The sequence below is a fragment of the Catharus ustulatus genome, chromosome 8 (genome assembly GCF_009819885.2).
Source record: "Catharus ustulatus isolate bCatUst1 chromosome 8, bCatUst1.pri.v2, whole genome shotgun sequence".
Classification (NCBI taxonomy): Eukaryota; Metazoa; Chordata; class Aves; order Passeriformes; family Turdidae; genus Catharus; species Catharus ustulatus.
In genome coordinates this window covers 20883936-20901059 of record NC_046228.1, presented here as the reverse complement: position 1 = coordinate 20901059, position 17124 = coordinate 20883936, and the positions used below count along the sequence as shown (strand labels likewise).

At 44.7% G+C, this 17124-nt stretch overlaps 1 protein-coding gene across 2 annotated transcripts in view; it reads left to right on the top strand.

The window, feature by feature from the left end:
• The window catches only part of CAMK2G (calcium/calmodulin dependent protein kinase II gamma), a 48236-nt gene extending 32153 nt beyond the window's left edge, over positions 1 to 16083 (top strand). The window contains exons 10-17 of one of the 2 annotated variants that reach the window (XM_033065618.2): positions 1586 to 1630; positions 2267 to 2315; positions 4321 to 4434; positions 6264 to 6389; positions 8849 to 8924; positions 9407 to 9501; positions 10578 to 10823; positions 13374 to 16083. In XM_033065618.2, the coding sequence (XP_032921509.1) occupies positions 1586 to 1630; positions 2267 to 2315; positions 4321 to 4434; positions 6264 to 6389; positions 8849 to 8924; positions 9407 to 9501; positions 10578 to 10810 (738 nt within the window). In that variant the 3' untranslated portion in view covers positions 10811 to 10823; positions 13374 to 16083. The remainder of the gene's footprint in view (positions 1 to 1585; positions 1631 to 2266; positions 2316 to 4320; positions 4435 to 6263; positions 6390 to 8848; positions 8925 to 9406; positions 9502 to 10577; positions 10824 to 13373) is intronic. The other variant, XM_033065619.2, reaches the window with a different exon arrangement.
• Positions 16084 to 17124: the final 1041 nt, after the last annotated feature.

Below are 17124 nucleotides of genomic sequence, written 5' to 3'. Positions count from 1 at the left end.
TCCCCAACCACTATTTTTTTTTACTGTTTGGTTTAATTTTGATTTTGTCCTCTCCCCTTCTCCTAAGTCCCTTCCTGAGTGCTGCTTGTGCCACTCTGTTTCAGCTTATGTTTTGGCTTCGTTCTGTCTGTGTCCCTGTGCTGCTGTGGGGCCTGATCACAGCCTCGCAGGCTTTGGGATGGGGGTGCTGAGCAGAGCTGTGGTTGGATGTGGGGATCGCAGCTTGCCTGGACTTCCCCGTGTGCCACCCCTGTATAGTTCTGTGTGTCCCGTTCGACTGTTCCTGCTGGCTTTGGGGAGGATGGTTTTGAAGAAGAGAGTGTTAAGCTCCATCCACTCTCCAACACTCAGGAAATGGAGGATGGACTTCAGGACAACAGAGAAGAAAGGGCCGACAAAGGGTTTTTAGAAGAATCCTTTGCTGGCCTATTTGGCCTGCTCAGTTGAGTGGCCGATCTCCTGCCGCTCACTGGCTGAGCTGGCATTTTCTGTTTGGCCTGTGTACAAGCTCTACAGTGCCAGTACAGTGCCTGTGCCAAGTACATTGAACAGCACAGCTTGGGTGTGTGGCCTGCCTCAGTGTCCCTGGAGGATCAGGCAGCAGTGCAGGAGGTGGCAGAGGCAGAGGGGTGAAGTGTACAGCTCTGCCCAGCACTGTCCCCAGTGCCCTTGCTGAGCCACCCAGCACGAACAGCAGTGGGAGGAGATGATGCAGGATCCCGAAGTCTTGTCCTGGTAATGAAGGGATGAGTGCAGGAGCTAGTTAGCACCCCTAGGCCTGGTAGCTGCTCTTTGTTGTCTGTCTCTAGAGAGTTGGATTTGGCATTTTTGGGGCATGGGAGGGTGGGATTTGCTGCTGGTTTTTTTTGTTGTAGGATAAAGGATTCTTGGGACACTTCATAATTTTCCGCTTTTCTTTCACTAGCTTTGTTCATAATGTTTTTTATATTGAGAGAGTGTTTCTAAATTATTAAATATGGTTATTATTGAAATTGGAGCTCATTTCAGAGGCTTCTAGAAAAATGTTCCTTTTTTTGCAGTTCCTTAGCATTGCCTCTCTGAGAGGCATTGAGGTGGTCTGGCTCATCCTTTTTTTTACTATGGAAATTATGAATGTCCCTTTTTTAGGGTAAAATACCCAGCAACCTTTCCAAAAAACTGGGAGACAAAGGCCCCAGCCCAGTATTATCCTTTCTTCCCCCTCTCCTCTTCTGAAGCATTTTCCAGTGAGGATGCTGCTGAGGGGTCATTACTTCATGCAGAGGGTGCAGACTGGCTGCTTGGTTGCTCCCTGGTGTCTGTGCCAGCCTGGTTCTCTGAGAGCGAATTGGGAATTACAGGCAGTTGCAGGGAAGCTGGGGGCTTTGTCTCCTTGTGGCTGTAGCTTTTAGTGCAGCCTCTCTCTTAATGAAACCTGTGCAGGAAGTGTGTGCGCACGCACTCAGGCACACGTGTGCTGTTTGGAGTTTGTGATTTGATTTGATTTTTTTAATGTCAGTCACCTTTTCTCCACTTGCTGGGGAGTGAAAGTAAATGAGAGAATGCTTTGGAGATAGAGTTTAATGATTCTTCCATCCTTTCCTAGGAGCCTCAAACAACTGTTGTCCATAATGCTACAGATGGCATAAAGGTAAGGGATGGGAGTGTTGCCAGAGAAACCTCTGCTTCTCTCTTGTTCTTGTCTTCGTGTGTCTTAATTCAGTTTCTACCTTTCCAATGTCTGGTTTGTAGCATGCTCCTGAATACTGCTGAGAATAGACTAGGAGGGTTGTGTTATATGGCAGTGGATCTCTGAAAGAGGCCAAGTAAAGACAACTGTTCAGATATTAACACATCTTTCCTATCGTGGTGTAGAACCACCACTCTGTTTCACATGTGGGAAGAGGAACAGGAGATACAGGCACTTTTTTCTTCCGCAAATGGGCACTTCCTCTGAGAAAACTTAGGAGCCCTTCTTTAGCTTCTTGTGGCAATTCTTCCAAGCAGAAGCAACTCTCATTAGATTTCATTTGACAGAGTTTGGTAACTTCCACACTTGTAAAAGCTCTGGGTCAACGGCTCGAACATGCAAAAGCTGAGCAGAGATGCTGTTATGTTATGCTTTGTATTTGGCCTGCTTACATCCAAATCTTCCTTGTATCATCCTCTCCCTTCCATCCCTGCCAACGATTTTGTGCTTTTCCCCATCTTTCTTCACAAAGAAATCAAACTATTTGCTCATGCTCCCGACTACTGATGCCTGGTAATGCTCTGTTCTACCATGCAGGGTTCCACAGAGAGCTGTAACACCACAACTGAAGATGAGGATCTGAAAGGTAGGTATTTTCACTGTAACTTCTAATACAGTTAAGTGTAGGCAAGGAATTCTAGAGATTGTCATTGCCCTGAACTAGCTTCCCAGGTTTCTGTATCTGGCTGAGTTCATAAATTCGCCATGATGCTGTCATTCCTGTCACAGTGGGACCGTGCATTGGGGAACCGTCTGACTCGGCCTCTGTGGTGTATGAACACTCAACTAATTTGTTTTTGTCTCAGAGTTGGAATTACTTTCTTGCATATACCATAATCTGTTCATCTCCAGTCCATTTCTAGGTGTGGAAAATCCCTACCGGTCCCTTGAGATTTTGACTCTGCTTGTGCTTTTGTGCTTCCCTATAGATTATAGGGAGCTGAAACCTCTCTGTTACTACTCAGTCTCCCTTTTCACCCCTTTCTGGGAATGTCTTTTGTAATATGCAAAGACTTCCCTTGTTATTTTTTTTCTCTTTGGGTCTATTTTTTTTCTAAGACGAAGATCATTCTCAGCCTGTTGTCCTTGACTGAGATATCAGCAGAGGGAGAGGCTGAGAAGAAATTTCATGCCTTTCAGTGACCATATCATAAATATTCTGTGCTTGTAAAACTCCTTAAATTAAGGAGCTCTAAGTTCCATATCTGCTCATGTTGTTTCAGCAGCTATCTTTTTTCTAAACTCCCTAACAAAGGACGAGCAGAAATTTTCCTGAATAAGCAAGTTTGGGATGGGTGAAGGTAGTTTGCATTCTGAGATAAAAGTGTTAACAACTTGCATTTTGAGGCAGAGGTATTCTCATTCTTCTTGTAGTTCATCATATCCAGGGAAAAATCAGTGCAGACCCTGTGATGTAGCAGCAATGTCGCCTGTGTCAGTGGGGTAGTTCCTAATGCTTTTCCCATGGCTTGTCACAACTGAGGAATCACAGGGAGCAGAAACACTTGCCAGTGAGTGAATAAGCTCTGCAACACAGATTGTTTCAGATAAGACCTGGCCTCATTACAGGACGGTGTTTTAGCTGCCACCTTTTTGCCAAAGAGTAATCCATGGTTTAAGAACCTAGCTTTGAGGGATGGGAACTGGATGGGTTTTATAGTGTGGTAATGAATTTGATTTATCATCTCTACTGGATAGCCACCCAGAACAGGTATTTGTCCAGAACCTTGTCTCCTGTGGCACTTTTTATTATAGAGAGGTCCCATGGTTGAGCTAGCTGAGCCAATGGGTGTTTTAAGTCAGGAATACAAATGCTATGAGGAAAGGAAGTCTAGGACTGGAACAGAAGGTGGGGAGGAAGGAAAGCAGCTGGTCAGTGTATAGAGTTGTATAGGGATATATTGCTACAGATCAAAACTATGTTTTGGGTTTTTTGGCAGAGGTTAGAAAATTTTGTTATGATTTTAATAGAAGGGAGCATTTGAATGGTGATTGGGAGGGAAAGAGTTTGCATAGTAGTGGTTTGTGCTGTGGCCAGCTCTGGTAGTTTTAGTCCTCCAGTTTTAAGTGTAGCTGTGTTTACCAGTGTTCCTTTTTCATTCCTGCCCTTCCACATTTTACGATAAGCAAGCATTTGAGCAAAACAAAGTAGACCAAAAGGTTTGGGAGTTTTGGAGTGCTCACTGTTCTGCATAGCTCTTGAAAAAGGGAAGTGCTGGTGCAGTTCCTCTGCTAACTTCTTGTTTTAAATTGACACCAGGATGCACAGATCAGCTCTGCTGTGTTGTAGGAGACATTGTCTTTATCCATCAGTGACAGTGCCTCAGGGATATGTTGTTTCCACTGTGGTGGGGCTAAAGGCAGTGTTTGTCGTTGTTCTTCCTCCACCCCCTTGCCCTTGTGTCATTCTAAATTGCACAGTAGGTTCATGTTGTAGAGCTGTCTACTTGGCTTGCCCTGGAGGATACTCCTGCATGTTTTGTGCCCAGCATTGTGGTTTTTTTAATGTTCTCCTATTTCCTTTCTCTTTTTTTATTTACTGAACTTGCGTGTTTTGTTTGTGTTTGTGTTTTAATTCCCTGCCATGCTAGCTCCCCCTCTCTCCACCGGGGACGGCAGCTCAGTGCTTGAAGGACGGAGGCACAGTGAGAGCAAAACACAGACTGAGTCCATGCAGTCCCAGCTTTCTCTCTGTTTCTCAGCCAGTAAGTCCAGGGGTGCAGTGCTTCACAGCATCTTTTTCCCACCCCTTCCTTCACCCTTCCCATTTCTCCTTACCTGAGATTTTTCCTTTCCTCAACTTCCTTCCAAAATGTTGATTTTTCATTTCCAGTACTCCAGAATAAAAAGAAATCATCTCCCTTCCTGCAAAATACCCTCCTTTGCACACTGAAATTTTCCAAACATTTCCTTCCCTTTCTGAAAAAAAACAGAACCTCATCCTAGCTAATTTCGTTCCCTTGTTTTCATCTGGGTGAGATGTGGAGCTCTCTGCAGAGACACTGCCTTTTGGGTTTCCTCGGGCAAGTCACTGCATCTCTTAGTTTTCCTTGTGGTAAATGGGGTCAGTGGTGCAGGTCTGTTTGTGGAAGGGATGCATGAGACTGAGTTCAGTCTCACTTGTCAGAACTCCTGAGGACCTCAGACAAGGATGGTACTCAGAAATACCAAATGAACAAAACCACTTTTTCCAGACTGCTTTAAGGTGTTTTGAAAGGGAGGCTGTGGCTTCTGAAAGACCCCAAAGCATTTTTTAATCCATTATCAGGTGCTTTGAGTGCAAATCCTGGGATAATGTTGGCTTTGAAGAGCATTTGTCTGTCCTGAGCTTTACCTTGTGTGTTTGTCTTGCTAGCTCAGTTAGCTGCTACCATGGTTAGTAGGGTTTTGTAGTGCAGTAATGAATTTGGTTTATCATCTCTGCTGGATAGCCATCCAGAACAGGTATTTGTCCAGAACCTTGTCTCCTGTGGCACTTTTTATTCTGGAGAGGTCCCATGGTTGAGCTAGCTGAGTGTTGTAAGTCAGGAATACAAATGCTGTGAGGGAAAGAAGTCTAGGACTGGAACTATGAGTTATGGTCTATGACTTATGGTAAGTTCTGCCTGATATCTCCTGAACTCCTGCTAAACTCTGTAGAGGAGCCTGTGACTGAAAAACTCTAAAAATGCATATAAAAAGAGTATTAGGTTGGAGAAAATCTAGGTGAAATTCACAGCATTTTCTCCTACACAGACATATTTAACTAGCTGCTAGACTATTTAAAGTGACAGTAGAAGGATCCTTAGTGTGAGCTGGGAACATCTGGACTATTTGATTCTGTTCAAGTCAGTCTAGGAAGGAAGAACCAGGTGTGCCCTCTTCCATCTCTTCCTGTCATGTTTCCCTGGTTTTCTACACATAGCACCAGTATGTCATACAATGCAGCAGTTGGAGCATCTCTGTTACTTGCTTTTGAAGTAGCTCAAAGGTTGTCAGACTGCTGGTTTGTAGGGTGCAATGGGAAAGGTGTTTTGCCTAGCCAGAATGGAAGGGAAATGATCTCTTCTCAAGTCCTTTTTGCTGTGAGCTGTCCATCACTGCTCTTGTTAATTCCTTCCTCTTGCTCATAGCAAGGCCCTGCTTGGTACACTGAGGAGTGCGGAATCACTTCTCTGCCAAGTGGGCCAATGTTCTCCCACTTTGCTTCCCTGCAAGTTGAGATTTGCAGTGATTTGGATATCCCTACTTTATTTAACCCCATCTTGTATTTGCCCTCTTGCTGTTCTGTCACTACTCCGACCATTGTTTTAGGTCGCCCTCAAACTTCCACCAGCACTAGTGTAATTCCTGCTGTGCTTTTTGCACCAGTGCCCAGGTGGCCCCTGCCAAGCAGTGTCTGGCCCAAGGGATGTGACAGAGGCAGGAGAGCAGGTAGAAGTTACTGGGGTGTGCTGTGGGCTGGGGCTGTGTGTGTCTGTACTTCTTTGTTGTTTTTATTTTACTTTCTAATTTTTGTTTGTTTATCATTTTAATGCTTACATTTGTTTTGCAGCTACACAGTCTTGTGAAGAGAAGCTCCATGCCTGGGACAGCCCAGGGCAGACATTGGAGTTAGAGCGTGCTCGGTCGGAGCCGTTGCTAACTCCGGTAGTTCCCTTTGTACTTAACCGAGCACCGTGTAAGTTAGCAGCTGGGTAGCAGTAGTGGAGTAGTGAACTCGTGCTAGTTTCCCTAGATGTAAAGCTCCCTCCTCTCTCCTCCCCTGCCCCTCACCCCGTCCGTGCGAGCCGGGCCGGGGCCGAGCGCTCCGGGCTGGCGCCGTGGGTCCCGGCGGGGGCGCGGCCGCAGGGGCCGGCTGCGGGGAGCGGCGGGGCCGCCGGGGGGCGCCACGCGCAGGGGCGGGGAGCGGGGCCGCCCTCAGCCCGTCCCGCCCTCAGCCCGTCCCGCCCGCGGCCGCCGCCGCTCGCCGCCCCGTCCTGTGGGGGAGACAGAGCCCGCTCTAAACTCTGCCCCGGCCTGGAACGGTCTCCGGCCCGCTCCACGGCCGGCGGCGTAGCTGCTGCGGCGGGGCTGCCTCCTGGGCTCGCACAAAGCCGGGTGTAGCCGCCGCTGGCCATGCTCGGTGTCCGTGCTGGTGCACGTCGCCTCCCGCTTGTGCCTCTACCGTGCCGGTTTGGAGGCCCCGCGGATTCATCGGGAGCGGCAGGCGCGAATGCCGTCCCCTGACACCTTCCCGTGTGCCGGCTGTAGCTCGGGATATGTAGCGAAAGGCAGAAGAGAGTCTGGTGGGATGGACTAGTGTTGAAGGACAGACCTGATGCCACTGCATTAAGGGACCTTGGAACAGGATGAAAATTTCCTTAGGATGAGCCCGCACACTTTGACTGTGGTCTGCAGACTCCCTCACTCATCCCAAATGCAGCCTTTCCAATGGACTCTGTCGTGTGGACATTGGTGATGCATGGTTTGGAGGTCCAACAAGTATCCCTTCTTTGTATGAAAGTAATCCCAGACAGCTTGCTTCTAAGGACGTTTTTCACAACAGACACAGCCCACTGTGTCGTTTTGACCCATTCCCTGTCTACATCTTTTCACATGTGGAAGTGTATACAGCCTGCATGGCAAAGCCAGCCACCTTCTTGTTATGAGCCAAATGTCTCCTATTTGAGGGGTTTCTGAGTCTGGCTCAGTAATAAAATTCTCTGAATGGATTTCCAGAGCGGTACAGACATCTTTCATAGCCAGTGAGATTATGATCTTGTTGCTCTTTGGCTGCACTTCCCAGTGGTGGGATGAGATGCACATGTGGATGAAAGCTTACGGGTGAGGGGGGAAGCAGAGTAGCATCTTCTGGCATTTAGAATGGAATTCAGTGTCCCTGACTTGAACATGTGAAGATGGTAGGTTGGATTTAAACACCATCCCCCTAATAATAGGCATCTAAGATGCCACGTGAGACTTCCAGAAGCTGCAATTTCTTTCAGGGCCCAAAGGGGACTGGTTCCATTTCAGACATCTGTATTTTACATGCTGAAGGGCACAAGAATGACACTTCCAGTGGTAGGAATTGTATATTATCTGGTAACATTGAAAAGAATGCTGGAGAACCTCTTAAATGCCTGTATAATGCGCAGAAGAGTCTACCTACAGGTGTGGGGAAGACTGAAGTGATGTGAGGTTGTACATATAGGCTTAGGCATAGGTATGGTGCACATAGTAGTCACAGAATGGAATTGCATTGTTTAGCAGACCTGATTTCAACTTTGTAAATGTTATGAACTCTTAAGACCAGCATGGATGATGGAACACTGCAGAGGGGATGGGGCCTGGGAAAATCTGCTGTGGAGAGCCAAGAGGGGAGAGTACAGAGGTGCTGGCCAGATGGGGGCCGAACAACAGTAAACAGACAGCCCCTGTCTTCATTCATCTTGAAGTCTAGCGTGCTGGGCTGGGTTAATGGCAACATTGTCAGCGTGCTGTAAAGAATTGTGCCATAGGGATTGGCAGAAGCTAACTGCCTGAGGAGCAGTGTGCACACTCAGACATAGCTAGGACCTGCTCACCCAGCCCATCCATCCTGCTGCAGCTGTCTTTCTAGCTTGCAGAAGCCATCCCTACATGTCTCAGTTGCTTGTTTGCAGCATTCACAGTAGCTGAGGTATTGATGGTGATAAGCAAGTTGCTGGGAGACCCTTTCCAATTGGCTTGATCTGTGTGGTGGCCATTTGTATATGGCTACTGTGGTGAAGGTTTTCCACATCTTAAGCTGCCAGACAAGTACTTCACATGGGCAGAGTCACTGGCATTCATTGGTCAGACTCCCCAGAAGCAGCTCAGGCTGTCATTCAGGAGATACGTCTAGTGCCTTAGACCTTTCTAGAAGAAAAAAATTGAATATGGTCTCTTGATTTCCTTTCTCCCTGCATTATGGGATCACCATTTCATTTTCATACCACTGCCCCCCTACTCTCATGTGGATGACTGTCTTTACTGCTTATCTCCAGAATGCAGGGAGCAGCATTCTATGAGATCTAGACTAATGGTGCTCTACAAATTGCTTGTAGGAAGCACCCACTAGCCTCATATTTCTACTGAACTCTTCAGCACAGCTAAATTGCTCTTTCTTCTTGTTCACAGTGCGTAAGCAAGAGATCATTAAGATAACAGAGCAGCTGATAGAAGCCATCAACAATGGAGATTTTGAGGCATATACGTAAGTAGGGATGCTTTCTGACAGGTTGTTTGTCAGTTTGTGTGCAAGTGATGCTCTGGCTCCTGGGTATGAGGAGCTGTCACACAGTCGGGGATGGTAAAAGGTTTTATCCTTCTTAGCCTACATCAATTAGGAGTAAGAGATAGAGTAGGAGAGCTCTAAAGGAATATCAAGTCAGGTATCAAACAGCAACAGTAGGAAAATGTCCTGGGTTTGTAAGAAAAGTACAGGGGAGGGGAACAAGAAGAGCAGTAAGAGAATAAAAGGAAAGTCAGAAACCTAAAGGTTTATTTCATGTGAAATGCCATCTAGTTGGCTCCTTGAGTCACAGTAGGGTTGAGTCTTCAGGAGCTTACTTCTTGGAGTAGGGAGATGTAGTTAGGTGGACACAGTATGAGTCAAATGGTATACCAGCATTTCACTGTGTGAATAGCTCTTGGGCTCAAATGCAAACTGTAAGCCTGTGCTGCTTTTCTTTGCAGAAAAATCTGTGATCCTGGCTTGACCTCATTTGAACCTGAAGCACTGGGGAATCTGGTTGAAGGAATGGATTTCCATAAGTTTTATTTCGAAAACTGTGAGTGGGTAGATTTGGTAACTCCAACACCTTTCTCTCTACTCTTCCTTTATGTCACATTTGGGAGGGAAAGTTGGCTTTGTTTTTACTGGTTATCAGAATAAGCAGGAACTTGACTGTGCTTGGGTTATGATGCATTCATAAAAGCCAGCAGCCTGTCTGTCAAAGAGCCTGTTCAGCAACAATTTCAATTCTAACCCCCACATCCCTTCACTCTAGTCATACAATCTGCCAGGTGGAAATGTTTTGTACCTGGCATGGACTGCAGGAGCTTTAAAAGTTTGAGGCACTGGACTTCTTCCTGATATGAAAATGGGAAAAAAGGATCCGATTTTGGTGAAATCAGCATGTATCTTTGGGGTAGACATACTGAATGGTCAGGCATAAAGATGCTTTCACTTTGAGTTTTTCCTGGACGGTTTCAGATCTCTAACGAACCTTTTACATAGATATAAGGGTCACCTTGTCAGTCTGGGGCAGGAAAGAGTTGGGAGAAATGCTATCATTTATACTATGGGATTTGTCTCCCTTCCTGGATGTCTCCACAGGGTGAGATAATTGAAATTTAAATCCTGAGCTATTCAATCTGTTTTATTTTGGTGGTTAGGTCAAGGTCCTTAGTATGGGCAATATATAGTTCTCTAAGTATGCAGAGACTTTGTCTCTCTCAACAGCCTATTATGGAGTGATTTTAACACTTCTCTGAAGTTTGTTCATATTTAATGCTGTCCTAGCTTAAAGATCTCCTGATTACTGACTCCTTTGCAATTACATTTTGTAAGTGAACTGAAGACACAGCAGCACTGATGTTGAAAAAGTGGCGAGTATACTTTGCAGAGGAAGTGGGAGCAAAGGGCCAGGGGATTCCTGGTAGTAAGTGTGCGGTTCCTAAGGAAAACAACAGGTGATAGGGGAAAGAATTGCTTGGCTTTTGCCTGAAAAATTGCAGGAGCAATTTTTGTGGCATTACAAAATCCAGTGGAAGGTGAGTCGAATATATAAGAGGTTAGAGAATGTGGGACGCTGTTCCTTCTTTAGTCATCAAATGAATCTGATGGTTTTGCATGTCCTGCCAGTACTGTCGAAGAACAGCAAGCCAATCCACACGACCATCCTGAACCCCCACGTCCACGTCATCGGGGAGGACGCCGCGTGCATCGCGTACATCCGCCTGACGCAGTACATCGACGGCCAGGGCCGGCCCCGCACCACGCAGTCGGAGGAGACCCGTGTCTGGCACCGCCGAGATGGCAAGTGGCTCAATGTCCACTACCACTGCTCTGGAGCTCCTGCAGCACCTCTCCAGTGAGGATCACATACGGGTATGGACACTCAGGGGAGGAGTACATCACACACACAGCCGTACGTAGGGATTCAGCAATCAATGTTTAGCTGGCTGTGAGAGAACCTGATTTAGTTGTCTATAGGCTGAAAACTTCAGCTTGTAGATGGTGTTTCTTTAAGTCCTGTCCTTTTGACTCAGTTGAGTTATCTGCCACTCCTGGCAAATGAGAGTCATGTGCCAGACAGGTGTTCCTGGGCATAGGCAGGTACCCTTGTAGCAGATGTGCTTCCACCCAGGTGCTCAGGTCTGTGCTTGGGCAAACTGCTAATCTGGAGCAGAGAGGAAGGGTATCTCATGCTGTGTACAGGTTGGCCCTTTCACATCTATCTCTCCATGCTGGGGGTCATTTTGATAATTATGTCAACTTCTAGAAAGGATATTGTAGAATCCATACAGAACAATTTCTATGCCATAAGGGGTAAGGGTTTCATATTAATTCATATAAATTTTATCACTGATTTTCTGATAAGCAAAAGCTATTTAATGTACCATGTTGAAAAAAAATGAGAGAGGCAAAGAATCTAAACTAATAATACCAGAGGATTTAAAATATCTCCCAAGTAACTTGCCACAATTCAGCATTGGAAGAAACTTTGACTCAAAAATATGTAATGAAGAAATAATTGTTGCTTGCTCCTGAAGGACATCTGTTTACTTCTTCAGCATTAAGGCATACTGGTTTATTGCCTTAATGGTTTCTTTTAATTAGATGTACAAAGCCTTTCTGCATCCTTTTGTTTTCTACTGAAATATACGTCACGTTCATTTTATAGCCCAAAGTTTCCTAATCTTAGGACCTTTTTACTAAATATTTTCTATTTAAGGGCAAACACAACAAATATCTACAGCTGAGAGGCAATCTTTTTTCAGTGTGGTCATTTAAGGATGAACCACTCAAGTGTAGTTGCTACTTGAGTCCTAGTTCTGTGAACAACTTGGGACTAAGCCAAGAGCAGTTTGTATTCATGTGTTGTGAGGTATTCAACCCTACTGAAGGCAGTGGGAAGGAATGTGAACTATCACAAGCAAGTTGCAGAGGTCACAGATGGAATTTGAAAAGCAAAAGCCAATTGGGGGCACTAAAAGCAGGGAAGCTTTCAAGAGGACTGGAAAATCAGCTGAATTTCCAGGAAGTAAGGAAGTGAGAAGGATAAAGCCTTTGCAAAAAAACAAAACCTGCATCAGATTTCATCACAGAAATAGTGAGGGAGATGTTTGTCCTGGATTTGGATATCTGTCCAAAAAAAGATGCAGAAGATATTATTAAATTAAAGATCACTGTGGCTCAGTGGCTATGCTTAGGAGTTCTGAGGAAATTTAGGAATGGAAAGTGTGCTGCAAAAGAGGTATGTTTCTTGGCTGTGGAAATGATGAAGCTCTCCAAAAGTATGTGCTGGAGGGTTTCTGAAAACGGCAGAGCAGAAGCTATTTCCAAACCACAAAATGTTGGTTAAAACAATATTTAAAAATACCCTGTAAACTAATAGAAGTTGAAGTATTTGCATGCATTTCTGGGTTATGAGGGAGGTGTACCCACAAGCAATTACAAATAGGGTCAGTGTGGGCAGCCCCCATCTGAATGCACTGAATCATTTTGGAGCAGTGTTATCCCATGTGCAGTGAAAGCTAAGGATGAAGAATGAATGAGGTGAGTAAGAATGCTTAAATAGAAATTAGTGGTTTCTTCTCACCTGGAAGGCAGAGTTCAGTTCTGGGTAAATCATCTCAAAAGGAAACTGCAGCCAGAAAAGAAGTTTGATGTTAATCAGGGGATTTCTGTGTGAGGAGAGAGTGGGAACCACGAAGGGAGAAGAGTAATAGGGGAGATTCTACAAAAATTTGCAAACTAGGAAATGGTAGAAAGAAGTGTTTGGCTGTACTTTCATGACAGCATAATGCTAAACAGACATGAAAAAAAACCCCAAACTTAAAACTGATCAAAATAAATCAAGTAATTTGGCACATGAAGGTTAACTAGGAAGCGCCTTTGCTAAAAGCGGTCACTAGGGCTGTAATTTCACAAAACTGCAGAAAAACTCATGCATTGGTTTAAATATTAATAAAGTTCAGAGACAAAATTACTGAAGATTTGAAAAATAAAAACCCTAAGAAAAATAAAATTACCTTTCAGTTCAAGGCAAAAGCCAATGGAAAGTGAGGCAGAAAATGTTCCTTAGGAACATTTGAGCACCCCTTAGGAAACTTCTTCAGCTTCTGGGTCATGGCTATGAGGGAGTGGGGCCAGGGCTGCTCCAAAGCTGCACGTAATACATTTTAGCAATTAGTTAATGTTCATTGGCGCACTCAGCCACCTGGAAGGGGAAGTGAATGCCTCTTATCTTTAGAGCTCTACTCGTGAGCCCCAGTTTGTCTTGTGTTAGGGGTTTCTGCCTACACCAAGTAATTAGTCTGTAGAAAACTTATTTTTTAAATTGTGTACAGCTAATGTGTGGCTTTATTTCCTTCCATTTTCCATCCTGTTCTCCCCTCTCCTTTCTGGGTGGACATTACCTCTTCCTGACTGCAGCAACTTGTGGAGATACTCAGCTGGAGGGCAATATCTTCTTAGCAAGCAGCTCTGGAGTGCCTGAGTGACAGCAACGGTCATGTCTGTTTTGACGTTAAAAAAATAAATACAAATTACAAACAGGCAGCAGCCAAATGCACGAAACCCTGCATGCATCTGATGCTCCGGGCACTGCCTTTCTGTTGTTTTCCATGGATCCATCGTGTCTGTTTCTGCTGTACGAAGGTGTTTTTAAATCTAAAAAAAAAAGACATGTTGTTTGTATAAAATAAAGAAAAACAGGAATAATGCTAAATAAATGACAGATTATCCAACATGCCCCCTCCCCCAGGGCTAAGAAAGTGGCAGCAGCTGGAACATCTTTCAGAAATGAAGTAAGGGGGAAAGCAAAAGTGAAGGAGAGAGAGAGAGCAAGAAAGGAGGCGGCTTGAACAGCGGATGGCTGAACTGTGCTCCGCAAAGCGATGGTGGAAGTTAATACCACATTCGGGCTGTGCTGCAGCTGCAGTCGGTAAGAGGTGGCAAGGAGACCCCAGAGGAGCCAGTGTGAAGACTGGGGTTGGAGAGAGGAGGTGCTTCTCTTCCTGTTGCCCAGCAGTCTGACTTCAGCCTGTTTCTTCTTCGATTTCTGCACAGCAAGAATGCTATGGAAGCCTGGTTGCTCGGCTGCTGGATCCCAAAACAGACTTTATTTTTTTTCTTTGTTTTTTCTTTTTTTTTTAAGAACTAAAGCAAAATGGAATGTTGATTTAAAACTAAAGATGGAAGTAGGGATTTAAAAATGGGTTTAAGTGAATATAACTTGAATAGAAGCTCACTCTTTAGTTTTAGAAACAGCCACTACCTGGACGAACATGGAGTTTTGAAGCCAGTGTATTTAATTTAATAAAACAAAAAAGCATTTCATTAAGAGCAGAGATTTTAGAGGAAGAGGGTATGGGATCGTTTGTATGGGATTTTCTATTTTTTTTTTCCTTTTTAGTAGCTTAGTTTGGGATCCACAGTGCTGCAGAATACGTGTTCCTTAGGAAGCAGACAAAAAACTTAGTGTTATGTTCTTCATGAAAACTTGCACATACACTCCTATATGAGGCATAAATAGTGTGTGTTTTTTATACTGAAATATATGCACCCGTAGAATTAAAGGGGTTACCTGGCCTCCTGTTTGATTTGTTGGTCTCCAGTAAAATAGCAGTGGGAGCCAGCAGCCCCAGCCAGGTGCTTCTCCCCATCACTAACCCATCTGATGTTTGTAAGTGTCATGTTTCCTAGTGTTTATTTGGGTAATTTTTCTATTTTTTACAGTGATGTTGTAACACAGAAAACTATCAGATCAGAACCTCAAAAGCTGTAGCTGAAGGAATCCAGGCCACCCCCACCCCGTGTTGCCTCTGGGTGTTACAGGATACCTCATGAAGCAGAGGGGAAAGGGAATGAGCACATGATCTGATATTCATCCTTTGGGCCAATTCATCTTCCTTTCTTTTCTTTGCTGCAAAAGGAGTTCAGTTCCTTTATTCATTGGGTGGGGCATGTGGAAGTGTTTTGTTGACCTTACCGAGGAGGGAGCCTAGCCCCAAGAAGAAAATGGCCTTTCGGGCAGATCTGATGGGATTTGTCTTGACCAAGGGAAGGCATCACTTGCAGAAGTTGGAGTGGGCTTTAACCTAAATATATCTACCCCTAACCATTTTTTGGATCTCTAGAGGGAGTTAAAAGGATTGCCTTGACAGCATACTAAGTGTGTGGCAATCTTTTAGCAGACTGTAGAAGACAAGAAAGACCATTTGGAATTTTAATCCTTATTCAATAAAATGCAGAAAATAAAAGCGTTTGCACAAAGTGGAGCTGTCACTTTGCAGCAGATAGCGCTCTGCTCCCTTTGTTGGAGAGGTGCTATCCCACACCAGGATTAGATCAGCTAACCACTGATGAGGGAAAAGACCATCCACACTTCCCAGGTTTGTTTGAGCAAACACCTTTTTCTTCCTCCCTCTGCTATCCCAGGGGAGGAGTGAGGAGGGGATTGAACCCATGGTGGGGGGGGGGCAAACACTAGATTTTATTATTTCAAAACATTTTTAAGACAGCACTAAGCCAGTGAGTGAAGTGGAAAAGCAAAAGCCTTGATATTTCATTCAGAAATTTTTTAAGCCACAAAGAGAGCAAACAGATTACTATTATGCCATTTAAAAAAGATTAATACAAAACATTATGCATGCCTTCTTTCGGTCTGATCTTCCTTGTCTCTTTACCTGATGATTATTAATAGTTAAAAAAGAGAACCCTCTGTATTAAGTATATGCATCTTTCAGAGAAAATTTTAAAAGAACAGAACTGTTGGGTTTTTTGTTTTTGCACAGTCTTGGAGACAAACTCCTTTGGATTTTTTTGTTTGTTTTGTTTCCTTTTAAGTTAATGAGAACCTTAGCTTGGTATGGCCATTATCAAACACAGCTGTACACCTTTAGCATTCTTAATGTTCTCTTATGGGGCTAATGTAAGCATCTATATAATATATATTATAAATATCACATTTTAAACAGGAAATGGAAGGCATTTGATGCAGAATTTTTGCATGATATAGAAATAATTAAAGTTAGCTAGTGTTTGTTTGTTTGGTCTGAATGTTGGTAGAACCTTCATAGCTTTGTTACAATGAAACCTTGAACTGAAGATATTTAATAAAATAACATTTAAACAGTGTAAAGTTTGAAGTGTCACATTATTTTCCTAAGCCATGGAACAAGATGAAGTTGCTTTTTCTTGGATAAGAATAAATTGACAGAGAAGGTTTTTTTCCTGTGTTATTTAAAAATGTTTAAAAAGTTATCATACCTGCAAGGGGGGAGGGGAGACTACTGGCATTAAAAACAAAAGGATGACAGAGTCTTTTAAAATTACCTTTATGGCATTTCCCTGACAGACAGGGATAATAAGGAAATTCTGCTTTTTTTTTTTTTCCCCCCCCAATAGCCTGATCCTTAACAAATCTATGCTGTTACTTCCTTTCCTGGTCTTTGCTTTCCTCATCAATATTTGATTCCTTGTGGGAGGAGCTATCTTGCTATTTGGTTTGTCTGACTGAGTTAACGGTCAGTAGGGTATTTGTGTCCTTGCTGGGATGCTCCTGCAGAGGCACTGTACTTGTCAGGTCCAGCAGTGTAATCAGCATTTCCTAAGAAGTTAAAAGTCAGTTGGATTTAACTTGTTTTTATACTTCCTCTTGTTAGCATGTCGTGTCTTGGTATGAGCATTTCATGTATGCCCCGTTAAGTAGGCTTTGTCCCGCTCAGGCCTTTGCTGCTTTGCCATTTCTGCGTTAGGTCCCCCCTTGCAGATGGCGCCTGCTCTCGGGGCAGGTGGCTGAGCCGTGAGGCTGCAGCAGGTGCTGCCCGCGCCCTCTGCCGAGCCCTGCCCAGCGCGGCTGTGCGGGACAGAGATGCGCAGGGGCTTCTCCGCGTCCGTGCTCCCCAGCGGCCTCGTGTCTGGCACAGCTACTGCTGGCATTGCACGGGGGACACTCGTCTCATTTTGGCACTGGCTGCAGCGAAGGCTAAGGGGCTCTAGCCAGCGTGTGACCCCCGCATTTGGCAGGCCTGGCTGGCCAACGCGCCCCTGAGTTCTTCCCAGGCGTGTCTGGGAAGCGCAGCAAAAGAGGAGGGGGTGGCTTTGCCTTATCACTGAAAGGAAGTTCATTGTGCTTAATCCCCTTTAACTGCAGCAATTACCCAGTAAATAGGTGTCAGCT